This window comes from Phyllostomus hastatus, unplaced genomic scaffold (assembly GCF_019186645.2).
Source record: "Phyllostomus hastatus isolate PE091 unplaced genomic scaffold, TTU_PhHast_1.1 phas_contig_40, whole genome shotgun sequence".
NCBI classification, from domain to species: Eukaryota; Metazoa; Chordata; class Mammalia; order Chiroptera; family Phyllostomidae; genus Phyllostomus; species Phyllostomus hastatus.
In genome coordinates, this window is record NW_025333872.1 from 23146476 (window position 1) to 23167333 (window position 20858).

Consider the following 20858-nt stretch of genomic DNA (forward strand, 5'->3'; position numbering starts at 1 on the left):
CTGCTTGCCAATGATGAGTTAGTTGCACATGCAAAATGTATTCTTCCATTATATCACACTGCGAAACATGTCTTTTTATTTAATTTATTTATAATTGTTATTGTTATACTAATACAGTTGTTTCAATTTTTCCCTCTTTGCCCTCCTCCACCCAGCCCATCTCCTGCTCCCACAGTCAATCCCCACACTGTTGTCTGTGTCCATGGGTCACTCATACATGTTCTTTGACTAATCCCTTCCCCTTCTTTCCACCATTAAATCAAATGATGGTCCCAAAATTATTTCCCTCAATTTTTATTGCAGGTTTTTGTTTTACATACAAAAATTGAAGTATCCTTTTAAATGTGTTGGCTCCAAGGATAGAATAAATTTGCATACAATTAAAACAGTCAGACTAATACTAGTAAAATCAGAGGCTTTGAAGAAATAATGTTCATTTCAATAATGGTTTGATTTTCCCATATAATTTATTAAAAAAAAACTCTACAAGTTTATTCTGTTGAAGGTAAGATACCTGATGATACTAGAAATGCTATTGAAAATGTAGTAAAAATGTTCAAAGATAAACTTGTTCTTGTGTTAAAATTATGTATATGTTAAACATTTTAAGTACAGCATTGAACAGAAGTAAGGCCTGATTGAGTGTAGTTGGTAGGGTAACAAAATGGGTAAATGATTTACAGTTTTAATTTGAACACTTCACCTAAAATGCCATATGGTGTGCTTCAGTGTGATATTGTTATGTTATAGAATTACATGCTTATAATTTTATAATAAAATATTTTGTAATAAAAGGGGTATTATTCATGCCAAACCCTGTACATTATAATATTCACACAATTGAATTAGAATCTAGAGCTGCAAAATTCACAAATAATTTTAAATGTTTACAACATAGGCACACTAATAAATTTTTGTGACAAAACTGATACTAAAAAAATGTAACGTGGAAGAATGTGTTTTATCTCATTATTATACATTAACATTTAGATTTTAGTAATGTTTAAACTTCTGAATGATGACTTTGAAAATAAACCAAAGTGTTTCATGGATGTCTTGACATTTTAGTGAAAGAATGCCCTAAATTTTAGTTGTATATTGTTGAAAATCAGTTACAAGAATTTAATAAAAAACAATATATTAAGCACAAAAAAATCAGTTTTTGAAAATGTTAGTCAGTTGTACTTGTTTTCAAAAAGACATGAAAATGTATTCCTGCACAATGCAATGAAGACACTAAACTAATTCAATATATTCAAATGTGTACAAGATTATAAGCATTATAACTGTGTTTTGGAATAGCTGGGCAAGGGGGAAACAATATCTGGGTGATCCTATGCTTCATGGATAGATTTATGTGCTAGAAAATGGAATTAAGTTGAGAAAGCTGACCAGGGGTGTCCAACCCACTGTCCACAGGTTGCATGCAGCTAAGGATGACTGTGAATGTGGCCCAACACAAAATCGTAAATTTACTTAAAACATTATCAGAATTTTTGTTATTATGTGTCACAGTGTATTTAATGTGTGGCCTAGAGTGCCAAAAATTTGGATACCCCTGGACCTTTGAAGTACTTAAGTTTGGCTGAACACTCAGTGGAATTATGAGAATTAATTTTGAAAATGTTTGTCAAAGAAAATAATTGTGTCCTGACTAAAACTTTAAACTAAACTTTCACAATGGCTACTTCCACTTCACCTTGATACAATTCTATACCTTACCCAGAGATAAGATATAAATAAATAATTTTTAAAAATTAACAACTTTCTTTTTTTCAAGCAACCTAAATGGTTAGACATTTCCAATTTAGAGATATATTAAATATGCCCCCAAATTGCCACTACTTTGAGGAAGATACGGTATTAGTTGTTTCAAGTGGTTCTGGGATGGTGGCATATTTTGTTTTGCTTTGATTTTGCTACTTTGCTTTCCACTGAATAAGTTTCTCCATAATTACAAAGTTGAGAATACTAAATAAAATAAAATAAAATAAAATAAACCCTACAACAATCCTAGGGGGGGAAAAAAAGAAAAAAATTCTGAAGAAAGTAAAATAGGGCTCTGATATTTTTGAATAGAGTAAAAATAGGGCTCTGGTGAAAATTTTGTATATATGTATTTTTTACAAAAACTAACATTGAGAATATTTTCGATTTAGATTTTCCTTTGAGATTAACAGAAAATCAATGAGTACAATAAAAATGGTAAGAATGGCAAAATTAAGGAAAGAATCAACTGGAGACATTAATAATTTTAAACTTATTAATCATAAATACAACATTGAAAAGGGTATAGATGATTTCATGAAAAATTAAAATAATAAGATCATATGGAAAACATGCTAATTCTTCAGAAATACACTAACAACATGCTATTTGAGATAAATGGCTAAATGTAGTTTCTGCTGATACTATTTTGTAATATTCAGAAAATATAAAGTATGTTTTAATTTTTCCTTTGATTTTTAGATAAAAAGTTATAATTATTTTCTTTGGAAAGAATTTTATCTAAAAATAATTTTTAGATAAAGTACTTTCTTTATAGGTCTCCCTATTTAATGAAACAAAATGACAAATCAATAAGTAAATGTTTCAAATACATAGTTGTAACTGCTTTTAGCTATCTCTTTTGCTCAAAAATGCCAGTTTGAAAGGAAAATCATATGGTCACCATATGTATGTAGAACAAAGTAAGAGACTGTAAAACATTTTTCAACTCATAACCTGTTTCAACTCATAACTCAAGGAAACAAAAAAATTAAAGGAAAAAAGGCCTAGAAAAGACACATTTCAATAGAGTGGAGTTTCTTTTTTTTTTTTCAGTTTAAGGTTTCATCTTTTTAAAAAAAATTTCAATTGACATTCAGTATTATTTTATAGTAGTCTTAGGTGTACAGCATAATGTTTAGAAAATTGTATAATTTACAAAGTGATCTCTCCAATAATTCTAGTACCCACCTGGCTCCATACCTAGTTTTTACAATATTATTGACTATGTTCTCAATACTGTACTTTAAATCACCATGGCTATTTTGTAACCACAAATTTGTACTTCTAAATCCCTTTACCTTTTTCATTCAGCTATCCACCACCCTCTCATCTGGCAGCCCTCAGTTTCCCCTGTATCTATGAGTGTGTTTCAATTTTGTCCATTTGGTCCTTGGGCTTCACATGTAAGAGGAGTGCTTCCTGCCTGCAGTTACCATCCCCTCCTACTATGAGCAATGCCTGAGGTACTCTATCAGAAATTTCAAGTCCCTCTCAACTTAATTAGAAGGGCCTGCAAGAGAAAAACTGTAAATTATCACCATTCTCCATAGTTTGGGAGACAGTCATATTTTGTTTCACTTCCAAAAAAGGAGATTTTAGGATATGTATTTGTAGCTAAAGATACCACTGCCTAATGATACTTTGAAACAGGCCATACACACTCATATTCAGCTATATTTCCCAGAAAATGGAAGACTGTAGAAGAGTTCAAAGGTTTAGGTAATTATTTAAATACATTTTCATTGTTAAAGCATTTCACCAAATTTAAGAAACTATTGGTTAAAACAATTATTTCATTTTACATCTCTAAATTCCTTTAAAAAATAAAAAAAGTTTATTCTTCATAAAATGGTATTTTTCTGTAATGGCATACCTAACTAAGGAAATAAGTTAGATAGGACTATGCAAATTATCAGCAAAATGTGCACTATTTCTAAAAGTATTTTAGTATTTAAGAACAAACTATATTTTATTATAGTATAAAAATATGTCACCTGGTATCCAAACTCTTCTATATTGTAGAATATTTAGCAGGATAATTAATCATTTGTTAACCTAATAGATTTATTCATCTTATCCCTAAAATAGGTCAGTATAGAAACTCTAAAACTGTATTTTTAGTAATGAATGAAACACTTTAATTTAACTTGAAATAAATAAGGCAAAATTAAAATTATTTGCATATATATGCATGATTTTTACCTGAATATGGTGCATCACACTCACAAATGAAACTACTTGCAGTAACATTGCTCCAATTCTCATGGAAACAGACATGTGGTTGATATTGGGCAATTATTTCTGAACAATTTATGCCTGTAAAAATGAAAGTAAATTAATTTCTAACTAGATTAAAATATTTCTATTTTATATAAAATTAATTATAGTCATTGATTTTCCCCAAATTTTTAAATAATAATATGAACATTTTGACAAAATGTAATTCTAATTAAGAAATATTGCTCCATGATGATGTATTTAAATGGAAAGGGTTTCAGTATACTTTTACATAAGTATTTCCATCTCCTGGCCCTTGTTATACTATCAAATATTTTTCCGATTATTGATATTTGACCTTCAGTTAATTTTCATGATAATTTGAATTTGTTAATCACATCTTCACAGTAGATGGCACATATAAATACCAGTTCTTCAATGTACACTGGTAGCATTGCAGTGGTAATTTAAAAAGCTATGCATTGTATCTTATACATACCACCTAGCCAGGGTCATACTTCAAAAGAGAAAAATGGGAAAAACATTATACCATTTGAAGAAGAACCAGGGCATGAAGTTTCAGTTAAGCAAGATACATAAGCTCTAGAGATCTGTTGTATAACCTTTTACTTATTGTTGACAATAATATATTATACCCTTAAAAATTTAAGAGGATAGATCTGATATTATATTCTATCCACAGTAAAACAACATCTAAATTATGAGGAAAAAAGAGAAAAGGCTGCTTGGATTCTCAGAAGCTACACACAAAATTATAGATTCTACACTTTCTTGCCCTTGTTTGTATATCAAGTTTTCCCAATCCTACTTATATAAAGTATTATGGTCTTACTATAGTACATACCATAACTTGCATAGCATATTTTTCTATGTAGCTAATCATCTCATAATATCCTTCACAGAAGAATGTTCCTAGAAAATTATTTTGCATGGCAATTGGAAAAATGTTACTATACAACAGTTATAGACAATTTGGCAAAATACTCTCCACCCCCTATTCTAATTGAATCATTAATTTAATTTTAAGAAGTTTGTTGCCATGATCAATGACATCTTTCCTATTGCTTATAAACTGATATCCCTGCCTCAGAAGTCTTCTTCATTGACCTCCAGATAACCTCCAACACAATAAAAATATAAATACACATAATTGTGTGCCAAAATATTTCCATACATAAAAACTAAATTAATAGTAGAATATTTGTAGGTCATGTCCTATTTCCATCTTAGGAAGTGTAATGAGCTAAACTGTCCCCACCTGTTTGTGAAATTCTAACCCCCAAGGCCTCAAAATATGACAATATTTAGAGACAGGCATTTTGGAGAGCAATACAGTTTAAATGAGGGCATTAGTGTGGGTCCTAATCAAATAAAAGTGATGTCCTTGTAAGAAAAGAATATGTGGGCATGAACACACACAGAGGAAAGACAATGTGAAGTCACAGGGAGATGGTGGCCTGTGGACATGGAAGAGGAAACCCATTCTGCCCATTCTGCAGACAGCTTGATTTTGAATGTTTATCCTCTAGAACTCAGCAAATAAACTTTTGTTGATAAAGCCACTCAAACTATGGTACTTTGTTATGGTAGCACTAGCAAACAGTGAACATTCTCATGGACAACAGTGTAATGATTGCTGGGGACAAGCAGGGTTGGGGGTAGGTGGAAGAGAGTTTGGGAAGATAAATGGTGATGGAAAGAGACTAAACTTGGGGCAGTGAATAAACAATACATGTTGATGTGTTGTGAAATTGTGCACTTGAAACCTATATAATTTTATTAACTTGTGTCATCCCAATACATTTAATTGAAAGGAAAAAAAAATAAGCACATGAATATATTTTAAAAATCAAAATAAAACAATAAAATGGAAAATAGTAACAAGAATATTTTGGTAATGATACATATTTCTGTATCTTATGAAATTTAAAAATTTAAGTAATTATTAATAAGTAAACTAGTATAATGGTATATTCTCGATGTTTTAAAATTAATAATACTATTAGGTAATTTTATTGTGTTTAAAATTAGTGATATAAATTATCTATGGTTGTGTTTCTAACAAACAAATAAGCATTGGGTAAGAAAAAGATCACCCTATAAATTTACAATAAAATTATTGAAATAATGGCCCATGACATAGGATTATATATGTCACTATTCTGATAGGTGATAGATATTTTTTGATCAAATATTCTTTAAAATTCTTTGGGCAGGTTAAAATGTATGCATAATGATTAGAAGGTTTTAATTATTTCATTTTTTTCTTTCATTCCAAATCAGCAATTTGAGTGCTTTCACTTTTTTTTTCTGCTAAATGCCTTAATTTTAATTATGTGATATACTCCAGAATAAGTAGGGCAACATATATTTTATCACCAGGACAGTAGAGTCAAATGAGAATTTGATCCCAGTTATAGAGGATGATGTTCAGTACATATTGCTGGGATTAACTTCTCAAATGACCTGGTACTTCCCTACTATAGAGACTAACCTCCATGAAAATTGGCTTGGATGAATTTTAGAATATATAATGGCTTACTGAGTTCTTCCATTTTATTTTTTTTTTTTTGCATAGCCATCTCATAGTTGGCTCCAAAGGAGTAATCCCATGCTCCATGGAAGAAAGACTTTGTTGAAATCTCCTAAAGTTTGCCTAACACAATTATAATTATATCCCTAAGCCTAATCTACTCTAATCATATATACTGTTCCCACCCCTTCCAATCTCATGACCAACATATACTACTAATTTGGGATTTGTTTCCTCAGTGTCATTGCCAACCATACAAAGTATGTCATCTTGCTAGATCATTCTTGTTTTACCCATTATTCTTATAATTCTCCACTCCATGTTTCTGAAACTACCATTTAAAAGAAACTCTAATGTAAATTCCAAGACTGGAAATATGTTCATTACAATTCCCAATGTTTCTCTTCACTGTCCTCTGATGACCCAAATTCCCTAGTAAACTTTCAAATAAAGATAGTTTATTTTCCCTCAAATCCTTACTTCAGTCTCAGAAGTATAGTTTACATTGTTTTTAGATTACCCTTCTCTAGTTTCATCTCCTCAACAAATATCACACTTTTACAAACTCATCATTACTTCTCACTTAGCTTATGATAATTAGTTATTAAGTATATCATGCTCTTTCTTTCCTTAGTAGTACCTAGCAATCATTTATAGGTGCCACACTGACATCCATTAAGAACATTGTTTTGGTTCTTAGTTATCTTTTTGTCTTCAACCCTCCCAAGCAACTCCAATGCCTCCCCTGCAACACCACATGGTTCATTATATTCTTCAACTCAGATTCACGCTTCATTTCCACATTATCACCCCAGAGCTTTTTACCCCAAATAACCACAGGCTTGGAAATTTCACTGAGTAACTAAAACATTTTTCTGATGCTATATTTTTAGTGAGAAATTGAGTGAATTTTGAGAAAGATGTGAATATAGGTATTTCAGTATAAAACATACACTGTGTTTTTAAGAAATCTTCTTAAAATAAGCAGAAAGCTTATTTTAGAGACTGATTGATATGATTTTTCTATATTTTGAATTCAAATTTAGCTCAGTCTAAAAAACTGAGAATTAAAAATAAAACATATGTATGTAGCAGTTTATAAATTCAGTTTATTTTCATATTTTAATAAATAGAATATGTTATTTTTAAAGTAGTCTTACCTGTAAATGGTGGGTGACAGATACATTCATATCCTTGCTTATTTCTTTTTTCACTTTTATTAATGCAACTGCCATTATTTTTACATGGTTTATAAGAACATGCATCAAACTCCTGGCAGTATTTTCCAGAAAATGGAGGCTCACAATGGCAGTTGTATGTTTTGCTCCAAATTTCAGTAAGACATTTACCATGCCCAGAGCAATATTCAGAACTCAGATATTCCTGGCAGAACTGATCTTTCACTGTCACATTTAGTCGAAGTCCCAGTTGACAAAGCGATGGACCACTTGCCATTACTGTGATAAAATAATGCGTTCCAACACTCAGCCACTTAGAATTAACAGTGTGCATTCCCTTTAGCTTGCAACCAAAAAGTAACTGTTCTTCAGTTGTGGTATTCTGCAGACAGTCAATGAATGATGCTTCAGAAACATTCATCAAATTTACTTCTGGAGATTGAAGAGATGGTTCAGATGAAATTACAAGAATGTCTCCAAATTGAATTTGCAAAGGACAAATCTGGGGAAGAGATTGATTGCCTGAAGTGCTCATTTTAGTATTTATGTTCTCAAACCAGCAATCTCCATAGACATCCATGCAGATGTTTTCTGATAGTGTCCAATTCACCACAAATGATGAGGGCTGTGTATGCCATTCTTTCACCAATTGCCATTTACATGTTGTTTTTCCATTTGTATACACGCCGTGAAGAACCAAGAGGCTTAGAAGCATAACTGACTTGTTAGTCATTATAGGACACATTATTTTACAATCTATCATGAAAATAACATAAATGATTGCTCAACATGAGATTTCAATATTGCTGGATATTTCTAAGCAGAGATTTTCTTCAGAAGATTCCTGGGAACTGACGTTTTGGTTCTCTTTGCTATTCCCCAAGTGCAAGTGAACTTGATGACTAGATATTGATGAAGAATCAGTAGGTTCAACTGTTTTCAATATCCCTTTAAACAGAAAGATACACCTTTGTTAGTGAAGATTTTCCTAAATTACTTAATGATACAAAAATGTCTTAGCTGTTTTCTGTAAGGACTGTGTCACTAACACCTAGGCACCTTCTCTGTGAAACAAGGCCAGGGAAAATGTGGTTGTTATGTTGTATCTCATCCTGCCCCATGTAATCACCTGATTATGAAAAAGCTTGCTATCATCACATAATTAAATCAGCAACCTGCTGTAGTCTTTTATATCAAGCTTGAATACAACTGAAACACAGCAATAATTAAGATTCTTTTTACAGGTGGATTTGATTTCTTTGAGATAAAAGTATCTCTCTCTGATTAGTTTTAGGAAAAAAGTCTTTAAAAGACAAAAAATATGAATGAAATGGTTTAAATATAATGTTCATGTAATATTTCATAAAAATATAAGCCCTGAGGTATCTGTGAGTGACAAATCATGTTCTTCTAATGGTGATCCAGGAGGTGGAAGCTCTCACATGTATTAAAGACACATAAAATTCTGCTGTACAAATGACTAAACTTAGAATGAATCATCATCCAAATTCTGAAGGAATGGTGGAAGCATGGCAGGCAAAAAAGGGAAAAGAAGATGTAAAGTGGTGTAGTGGTAGGATGATAAATAGAGGTGGTATGATAGAAATGCTCTCTCTTCTATCACTCACCAATGGTGTGAAAGGAGGGGTCAGGAGATCAGGTCTGTTGGAAGACATCACTACTCCCAGAAAGAAGGCAAGAAACCAAACTGGGATTAATATATTCACCCAATTAAAAGGTAGTAACTACTGCTCATTGAGGTTTTTCTCTTTGTAAGTCACTATACTTAGAGATTAACAAATAAACTATGAACCTCACAACAAAACTCAAATTCAGAGAAGACAAATGACATAATGGAAATATATGATCTTTGGACCTCAGTTATGTTATTTATTCATTCTATGTCCATAGTCCACATGACCTTTATTTGCTTTACTCTTATACAGGTAAGAATGTATTAAATATATCAGTTTAAAGACATTAACACAGCAGTGTTGAATTAACAAGGTAGTACTGAAGATTGAATTAAATTATTCAATAAATGGAATCTTTTATTGTTGTCCAATTTCACTGGGCAATTAAAATCTACACTTGTCAGATTCAAATATAGATTTTGTCCCAGCATTTCATTATACCTTGATTACTAATTAAACATTGTTAAAATAAAACATTTTATACCATTATAATGTATAATTAATTTGATATTAATATTAAATATTTATGGTAAGTCCAATAGCTTAATGGGTATTTTAGATCAGGTAGAAATTAAGTTTGAGTTATAAATTACCTCTTTGAAAATTTAGTTGTGGATGTTAGAAATCTATAAAAATATGAAGTTGCATAAGTAATATACTACCTTAATATGTATACAGAAAAAGTCAAATTATAACTTTCTTAAAACTAAATTTCTGTATGATCATGTTCATTTGATATATATTAATAATAAATTCTGAATTTAAAATAATAAGCTTGCTAAAATGTAAAGAATGCATATAACAAATCTATTTGATTCTAATCTATATGCATGGAAATATGCTAGGTAATAAGAATTCATCAATGACCAAGTGAAATTAGATATCAATATAAAGAACTAAAACTTAATGAAGAAGCTAGATTACTAGAAAAGGAGCATTACCAATTTGTTATAAAAAATAGTCTCGAGAACTCTAAAAACACATAGCAGGTACATTTAATAGGAAAAAAAGAGTAAGCTTGGAAATGAAATGGAATCATCTGGGAAAATTGCTCAGAAGGGGAATGCCAGGAGAAGAGGTCTAGCTAAAGATTTTGAGATGAGTGTGACATTGGGTATCTTTGAAGAAGAGAAGTTAAGCTTTTAATATAAAGGGAAGATAAATTATCATAAAATATAAGCTTATGATTTCGATAGTATATCAAGAGGGGCAAGCATTGTCAGTAAAGGAGCTTACATTTTATGTTAGGGCAATGGAGAACTTCTTGAAGATTTTATGTGGGAGATTAAAAAGAGCACTATTTATCTTAATGGCATCAATTCATTTGCAGAGTGAAGAATGCACATACTAGTAGGTACAACTGGAAGAGTTGAGACATGTGGGGAAGGCAATAACACTAATCTTGAAGGCTGTTGACCTAAGGAGAGAGAAAGAAACCTAGGAGGAATAGGTGAGAAACAAAATGATAAGGGAGATAGGATGTCAGAATCACACATGCATATATTAAATTTGAAGCCCCTCTGAATGATTTTCTTATAGAAATATCCAGATATCAATGTTATACACACAGATGAGCATAGAAGAGAAGCTGGGTTGGAATTCTAAATCTGATAATACTGATCATATATTTTTATATTTCAATGTGTATGTAAAGTTGTAGGAAATTTGTCTTAAAATGTGAAAGACGATCTTCTTTAAATAACAAGCAAAGGTTACATAGGGATATCATAAGTATGGAATAAAATAAGCAGCAATGAACACAGTGCAGAGTAGGGGAGAAGAAGCAAGATCAATGTAAATTATTATGGCTGTGACTTTGGAACTTCAGGAACTTCAGGAATTTATCCTGTGAGGTCTGTTTTCACTATGAAATAGGAGGTGATTGGTAGAGATGGTGAGTTTTGAGGGACAATGCTAGACAAGATTTAAAATAAAGAGTGAAGAAAATATGAGAGGATGTTAATTAAGACAAAATAGAAGGATCACTAGGCAATATTAGAATACTTTTGTGGCTGTTAAGTCACAAAATTACAGTAGTATGAAACTGCACAGTGCATTATTTTCCCAGAAGCCTAGTTGAAATGACACAATAAAAAATTAAGAAATAAATGAGTTTAAACAAACACAGTCACAAATTTATTTCCACATGGAAATGCTAAGAAAAAATTACATTTGTATTGAAGAATTAGATCTGTGTGACATTTTTAGACTAGCTGCAGATGTGAGCTCATATTATTGCATGGCTAATCCCATGCTTCTCAGAATTCTCTGGGTCTCTAATTATTGTTAATTTATACTTTTTAAGAGAAAGTGACTTGATGTTTTACATTTCCATCTCAAGAAAATTTAAATAAATTAAAAAAGAAGTCATAAATAAAAACCCAAAAAATTTCTACACGGTCAATTTGCATCTATATATGCTGAATACAAAATACATTGAATTTTATTAGAACAAAATTATTATAAACCACATATGGATACATTGGAATAAAAAGATATAATTTGGACCCAAAAGATAAGTATAATAATTTGTAACTCAATTTTTAATTTACAAGGACATTGTTCTGCATCCCACAAAGTTTGGTAAGTTATATTTTAATTTCTATTTAGTTTAAAATATTTTTAAATTTGTCTTGAGACTTCTTTTCCAATTAATGTGCTATTTAATAGTGAATTGTTAAATTTCTAAATATTTGAACACCTATAACTATCTTTCTGATACATAATTCTAGTTTTGATCCTTTATGATTTGAGAACATACTTTGCATGATTTCCAACTTTGTAAATTTGTTCAGCTGTCTTTTAGGGCCTAGAATGTGATCTGTCTTGGTGAATCTTCCACGTATACTCAAACAAAGAGAAAATGTGTATTTTGTTGTTGGAAGTGGTATTCTGTCAATGCCAATTAGATCAAGCTGCTTGATCATGCTGAAACAGTCAACTGTATCTTTACTAGTTTTTGCCTGTTTGACATAGCAATAATTGACAGAGGTATTTAATATCTCCAACTAAAATAGTGGGTTTATTATTTTTCCTGTAAGTTTTACCAGTTACTGCCTAAAATCTTTTCACATACTGTCCTTAGGTACATACTCATTAAGAATTAATATGTCTTCTAGGAGAATTGTTTCCTTTATTATTATCTAGTACTCTTTATCTCTGATCATTTTCCTTGCTCTAAAGACTGCTTTTTCTATAAATATAGTTACTCCAGCATTTTTTGAAGTAGTGGCTATATGATACATTTTTCCAAATCTCTTTACTTTTAACCTGAATCTTTATCATTTAAAGCAGATTTTTGTGTACACAACAAATAATGTGCTGAGATAAATGGAACTTTAGTGTGAGAATCCATGGTAATCAGACTGGGGTGTGGGCGAGTAGTTGCTGTACCTGCGGGTATCAGCCTTTAGTGCCTTTGTGTTTTACTTCTTTCTTGACTTTGGATTTTCCTAAGTACTCATCCCCTGAAATATTTGTATCTTTTACCCTTTTTAGCTATAAGCTACTATTCTCCTATTGAAGTCCTATTGGTTTGGTGTAAGTGTGGACAAGCATTCTCTACACTTCAAGTTAAATCTAAATTTTCTAAAAGGTCTGTGTCTCCAGGCTGTGGCTTTTACAAGTGATCTTTCTCATATAACTTCCCTCTCTTAGGTGAGAAAGAAAGGTTAGAGGAGCCTGAAGTATGAAGAATGTCCTTACCCATTGTTCTGAGAAAAGATTCAAGTAAAACTCCCACTGGTGAGGAAGATTTTGTTATAAAGAAAACTTGCATTTATTTCAAAAGGATGACTCTTCCCATCCTTTTGCCTGGGTCCCAATTGGATCATTGTCAGATTTTTACTATAAGAACTTGGTGAATGTTCTCAAAAAAAAGCCTATGAATGTATAGGGGACAAACTAAGACTATGGCTTCCAGCAGTTCTTAGCCCGCATTGCCTTCAACAATTCAATGAAATTCCCATTTAAGTGTTCATATCAGTTTATGCCTCCAGTGTTTTTGCTTCAAGATATGTGCTATGACTCTCTCCATTCATCTATCTCTCCAAATTCCAATTTGCCCTGCAAACTCAGTTTTTTGTGGGTTTAAGAAAAGCCATTGATTTTTATTTTGATCACCTTTATCTTTCAATGAGGATGAAAATTAAAATTTCCAGGTTCCTTATATGTTGGAGCTATAACCCAAAGTCTACATTCAATTTTACTGATTTTTTATTGGCTTTTTTTCACATATATTGCTCGCTGTCAACTATACAAGAAAGTGATTGTGTATACTCTTACTATCAGTAGCTCTACTAAGTAGTACTTCATTATATGGATATACCACAAATTGTCTATCCATTTACCTGATGATGACCATTGGTGTTTCCAGGTATTATCTAATATAAACAAAGCTCCTATAAACATTTAATTAGAAGCCTTTTGTGGACATACAATTTGATTGATCGTATCTGGATTCCTAGAAGTAAAATGGATGATTCAGAGTAAAATGGATGATCCAGATGCCTGGTGCATGTTTACATTTTTAAAAAAATACTGCCAAATGTTCTCCAAAGCTGTTTTACCATTTTATATTTCTATCAGTAGTTCATTGAGGTCCCAGTTATTCCAAAATATCTACAAAAGTTGGTATAAGCAGTCTCTTTCATCTCAGTTGGTCAAACACGTATCTCACTATGATTTGATTACTAATGATTTGGAGCATCTTTCCAGTGTCTTTTTGCTATATTTCTATGCACCTTGGTTAAGTGTTTCTTAATAGGACCCTTTGTTTTCTTATTATTGAATACTGAGAGTGCTTTCTATTCCTAGATACAAATCTTTTGCTTTGCAAATATTATGTGCAAATATTTTCTCCCAGTCTGTGGCTTAAATTCTCATTCTGTCAATGAGAATTTAATAATCTTTTACAAAGCAGATCTTAATTTGATGTCCAATTTATCTACTTTTTCTCAAAGCCCTTGAACTTAATATAAAAATCCTGAAAATATGGTGAAATACAGCAAGAGATTTTTTTTTTTGGTTGGTTGGTTGGTTTGTTGCCTCTCTGTTGACTTCCATCTTAGATCTTCGCGATCAAAACTGACTTCTTTCCAGATGCAAGCCCAGCTTTCCTTTTGGTACTTTCTATCACATCATGTTGCCTGTTCCATTTGCCTCACTCTTCTGTTGCATCCTTGTTTCCTGAACCATGCATGTTGTTTCTCAATGTGATCCTTTGTGGAGAACATTTTCCACTAGGTCTCTCAGCAAAGGTAAAGGGGAAACAAATTTTAAAAGCTCAAATGTCAGAAAATATCATTAGATTCATGTTTTGATTAATATTTTGCCTAAGTATAGAGTGCTAGATTGAAGGTTATTTTCTTACAGGAAAAGCATTATTTCATTTCCTTCATTTTCTGGATGAAAAGCCCAATATAATTCTTATTTTTAATTGTTTGTATATTACCTTTTACTTTCTTTCTTTTTTTCCTCTCACAAACCTTTTTCTCTGATATTCTAAATTTTTCAATGATTAAGACTTGAAGTGTGGCATTTAACATTCTTTAGATGTACCAAAAAAAGGTAGGTGTGTGTGTGTGTGTGTTTGCATTATTTAGAAATTTATGTCATTTAATTGTAAAATGATGTTACTAAAAGCAATTATTTCATTTAATGAATGACTTCTTTATTCCATTGAGAAATATGATGCAAAGTATTGGATGATGAACATGATACTCTCCATTTGCCTCTTTTTTTTTTCAGGTTGAATTATAGAATATTTTTTAACTGTACTTAAAATACAAGCTAGTGTTTCTATTTGTGAGTTAGAAAAACTTTCACTGTAATTCATTAAGGATATGATTTTAACTTCTTCTCTACAAAGATTACAATTGCATTTTGGCAGTCATTAAATGAAATTGACAAACAGTAATTAGACTGTGCTGCTTTTATTTTTATTTTTTGCAATAAAATATATTATGCATGACATTACTTAAAAGAACTATACACAATAACATACCTGTTTATTTTCCTACTAACAGTAAATGGCATTTTTATATATCAGAGAGAAATTTAACTCCAACTACTCTGTAAATAAGTCTATGTTACTAACTTTCTAATGTGTACTTATTGCATGCATTTATTATTATAATTTGTTATATATATTTAGAAAACCACATTTCCTAAGCACAGTCAAGAAATTATTTTTAGTCTTCCCAGATAGGCATTATTTTTCCAATCTAAAGATGAGAAAAACTGGTGTCAACATCATCAAATAAGTCATTTAAGAGCACATAGCTTATATGTGAGAAGCTGAGGATTCAGAACCACTCTAATACACTGGTTATCTTCTGGTCTGTAACCTGTAAAACTTTCACCCAACTTCCCTCGGCACACTTAGACATTAATATCTACAGTTACCTGCCATGCCTTATAGATATTTTACAGGTATAAATATGATGAATTAAATACATTGCAGGATAATTTTAATTATAGGAATATTTGTAGAAGTATTCTAAAGCACTTGGGGTGCAAATATATTACATTGTAAATATATTAAATTCCATGACACACATTAAGGCTGAAAAATATTTATAGAATCACTATAGAAAAAAGGCAAAAAGAAAGAAGGAACAATGGAAGGGAGAAAGGGAGAGAGGAAGAAAAGAAGGAATTAAAGAAGGATGAAGATTTAAGGCATTACCATACTGAAACCATTGAATGAAATGATATATAATAAAATCTCTAGCACAATTCTGGCAAATATTATTTAAATTTTATAAGATATGACATATCAAATGTACATCTGCCTACAAATATGGGGAAATATTCTATTTATAGACAGATACATACTAGATGTGAAAGCACATATTATGCACATGTGTCTACTTCTAAGAAGTTAGCCCTATTGGTATGCAAGAGTCCCTGATAATTCAGACACACACTAAAGCACTTTTAAGTATAGTGAATTTAAGGTTCCTAGACATTGACCATAATAATTGTAAGGGAAACTAGGGCATACAAGCAACTATTAGAAGTATCATGAATAATAATTTGTCTTTCAGGAGAAAATGCAAAGATAAAAGAAAATTAAAATCCCAGAATAGAATGAAATAATTTCTTAAAGGTGTCAGAAAAAGAGTTAGCATTTTATTGAAGGCTTAAGCTGTAAAGTTTTTCAAGCTTTATTCTTTCAATCCTCAACCTTTAAAATTAGCTCAATTATTTATTTCCATTTTATACATGAGGGTATGAAAAAGTAGAAGAATGCATGTTGTTACCACTTCCTCTTTCATCATAACTTTCTTAAAATTCTCCCCACCAGAACTAATTTTTTGGAGGCAATATAGTGTAGAGGAACCATGAGTTAGTGAAAGAAACAGTGGAACTAGCTTCTGGTTCAGACCCTGATACTTACAAGTCAGAGAACTCATTCTTTTACTAGGAAAGAAAAAAGCTTAGATTACACAATGTTTCATGCACCTTTTTGCTTCAACACTATATGCTGCCATCATGCTTTCTATAAGATAATAAAAGGCAATATTTATGATGGCTAATTTTGTGTGTCCATTTGAATCGGCCAAGGAATAAGCAGATACCTTATTATTTTGAGGTGTGACTGTGAGGGTGTTTCTGAAGAGATTAGCATTTGGATTAGTACAAGGAGAAAAGCAGATATGGGTGGGCACCATCCAACCCAAAAGGCCCCAATAGAATATGGACACTAAACATGTGAACCAAGCCTTTTCCTTTCCTAGGTGAAGCTGGGATCTAGCTACTCTTTTTGATCTTATGGTGCTGCACCAGAGATAGGAACACTGGTGAGAGGATGTCCCAAACCTCCCTTCCACCTTCAACAAGTCTAGTTTCACATATGCAGGGTACAGGAATCTTTTCAGTCATTTCTGAAATTTTCACAAAGATAATTTGTCTGTGAATTGTTGTTGAATCCACATGTTTGTGTGGGGAAAGAGAGTCTTGGTTTTCCTAATCTGTCATTTTTCTGATGCAACACTTTATATATTTGAATTCTGTTGGCTATACATCACTATCCCCTAGCTACTTTGTTTTAAACCAATTAAGACACACAAATAATTTATAATAAACAGAAGGAGAGTAATCTAATGTAATTTTTACAAAATACATGGAGGTAGACTTTTAAATATAGTATATTTTTATAACAACTCAACATGGATATGGTTAAGCTAGAAAGTCATGTACTGGACAGGATAATTTTCTTTAGGATGTAATGAGAAGCTTATACACAATACACACACATACTATTTCACACACACATATATGTACATAATAAACAAAAAGGATGAACTCATCAAAGAGTTATTGTAATGTCTAATCTACTCATAGTATTTCTAAGCAAGTTCAATTCCTTTGTTTACAAATACTTATCCTATCCACTTGTTATTATTAGTGTGGATCACCAATTTTACAAAGTGATAATTTCATTAGACAAAGAGTATTCTGATTATAGTACTAATTGCACACCAAAATATTCTTAAACATAACATATTACAGTCTTCTGTTATTTTCTCCATATTTTGATGTCATTTCTTTATAATTGGAGAGACAATTAAAGATCAAGGATGACATACACCATACTCAGGATCAGAGATTTGGGGACACAAACAAAATTATTACTAATGATGACTAGGATTCATATGTTCCAATATTCTGTTTGTAAGAGTTACCACTTTTTTCTATTACTCCTAACTATAAAGTATATAGGAATATATGTGCTGCAATGAAGAGAAAAATATAATTTGTCTATGCAGATTTAGATTTGAGTCTCTTATCAAAGTTTTCTGACATAAGACAATGAAAAAGACTTTCATTTAATAGATGTAAAAATATGATACAGAATAACTACCTTTTCATACATGCATGTGTTTTGCCCAAAATCTGTAGTACTTAAGCATAGGAACTCTGAAATCAAATGTCCAGTTACAAATTTTGGTTTCCTCTTTTTCTGCCCTTTCTACCTCCCCATACTAGATAAATTAAAACAGTTTTTCTATCTGTGAAATGAAGGTAGTGATTGTTTTATCCCACATAATTGTTGTATAATAATTATTATTCTTGATAAATAATTGATATAAATCATATAATATTTTGATACCTCTGACCTTTCAAATAGAAAGTTAGTGATATTTTTGTTCTGTAAAATAATATATATAAATTTGGAAAAGTCAAATAACCCAGTTTCTTTAAAATTACCTTTATCATGTTTTTTAGGCTAATTTATATAGTCATATGTATCTGAAAGTTCACATAAAATGTCCATATTGAAGGTCCAAGATGACAGAGAAGTAAGCAGAAGCTACACTAACCTATTCCCAGGACCAATCTGGAATTAAAACTAAATTGTAGAGAAGTCATCCTGAATAACCAACTGACACTAGCTGGAGAGAAGCCTTATAACTAAAAACAGATAGAAGAAACCACTTCACCACAGCATGACTGGTAGGGGGTACAGTGGAGGTGCCTGAGGCCTGGTTGGACTCTCTCAGGCTGCAGCTGAAGTTGTGGATGGATATTCCCATGACTTTGGGTTTCCCCCTGAGAAGTGTGGGGACTAAACATCAAGCTGGGCTCCCCAGCCTATAGCACCAGAGATGGAAAGGAGCTCAGATAACATCCAGCTGTGAAAAGCAGCAGGGTTTCTGTCTACCAGAGAGAGATGGCTGGAGATCTAGAGAGCCTTTAAAGGATCAACACACAGCATTTTGTTTGTAGCCATTTACCCTGGGCTCTGGCAGAGGGAAGGCAGAGTGGACTAGAGATGCCTGAGGAGAATCTGGGGTTGCTGCCTCTGGGGAAAAAACTGAAGACAGCCACCAGGTTCCCTGTGCTGATTCATCCACCACACTGCAGAAGCCATCTTTCTCAGAGCATCCCTCTCCAAGTGGCATCAGCCTGAGCAGAAGCAATAGCTCACCCAAGGGAATTACTCTTCCCTGCCCTGTTGTGCGTATGACAGGTTGCTGAATTCAGTTTGATTAGCTTAACAACTAATTAGTGTAAACACCAAGGCAGAAAGTACAAAGATATAGCCAAAATGGAGAGATAAAGAAACAGACCCCAAATGAAAGAACATGAGAATTCTCCAGAAGAGCTAGATGAAATGGAGGAAAGTGATTTATCAAATAGAGAGACTAGAGTAATGATTATAAGGATACTCAACAACATGAAAAAAGACATAGAAACCATAAAAAAGACCAGTCAGAAATTAAGAATAAAATATCTGAAATAAATAATGCACTGGAAGAAATAAACAGTAAGTTAGATGAAGCAGAGGATGGAATCAGTGATTTAGAAGATAAGGTAGAAAACATACACCAATCAGGACAGCAAAAAAAATATATATATATATATATATATATATAATTTAAAAAATGAAGCAATATTTTTAAAGAAACATTTTAAGAACCATTTTGAACAACATGAAGTATAACAATATCTGCATCACTGGATACCATAAGGAAACGGACCAATCAAGAGACAGACAATCTATTTGAAGAAATCATGACCAAAACTTCCTATACTGTAAAGGAAAAAGATGCACAAGTCCAGGAAGGTCAGAAAGTACCAAGCAAGTTGGATCAAAAGAAGCCTATACTGAGACACATCATAATTAAAATGACAAGGCTTGAAGACAAGAAGAAAATCCTAAAAGCCAAAAGAGAAAAGTAGGCAGTTACCTACAAGGGAGCACTAATTAGACTGTCATCTGATTCTTTGACAAAAACATTTCAGTCTACAAGGGAGTGAGTAGCAATGTAATATTCAAGGTAATGAAAAGCAAGGACCTACAACCAAGGCTACTTTACACAGTAAGGCTATCATTTAAAGTCGAAGGAGAAATAAGGAGCTTCCCATAAAAAAAAAAAAAAAGCTAGAGGAGTTTTTTTTTTAACACCAAATGAGCATAGCAACTAATGTTAAAGGGCTTGATTTAAGAAGAAGAAGAAAAGAAGAATAAAAGAAAGAAGAAGAAGAAGGAGGAGGAGGAGAAAGGAAAAAAAAACAGAACAAAAACAGTCTGACAATAAAATGGCACTACATGTGTATTGATCAATAATCACTTTAAATATAAATGGCTTAATGCTCCAATTAAGATGCTTAGGGTAGCTGAATAGATAAGAAAACAAGCCCCATAAACATGCTGCCTCCAAGAGACCCATTTCAGTTCAAAGAGTACATAAAGACTAAAAGTAAAGGGATGGAAAAAATGTTTCAAGCAAAAGAAAAAGAAAAAAAGTGGGAGAGAAGTACTTACCAGTATATCTGATAAAATACTTTAAACCCAAGGTTATAATAAATGACAAAGGAGAACACTACATAATGATAAAGGAACAATACAACAAGAGGTTTTAACCCTAGTAAACAATTATGCATATAACATAGGGGCACTTATATATGTAAGACAACTTTTGGTGGACATAA

At 31.9% G+C, this 20858-nt stretch overlaps 1 protein-coding gene across 1 annotated transcript in view; it reads right to left on the reverse strand.

Annotated features, from left to right (window-relative positions):
* EYS (eyes shut homolog) overlaps positions 1-20858 on the reverse strand; it is a 1607944-nt gene that overhangs the window by 1434158 nt on the left and 152928 nt on the right. The window contains 2 exon segments of the mRNA XM_045842859.1: positions 3973-4086; positions 7702-8667. Coding sequence (XP_045698815.1) covers positions 3973-4086; positions 7702-8482 — 895 coding nt within the window. The 5' untranslated portion in view covers positions 8483-8667.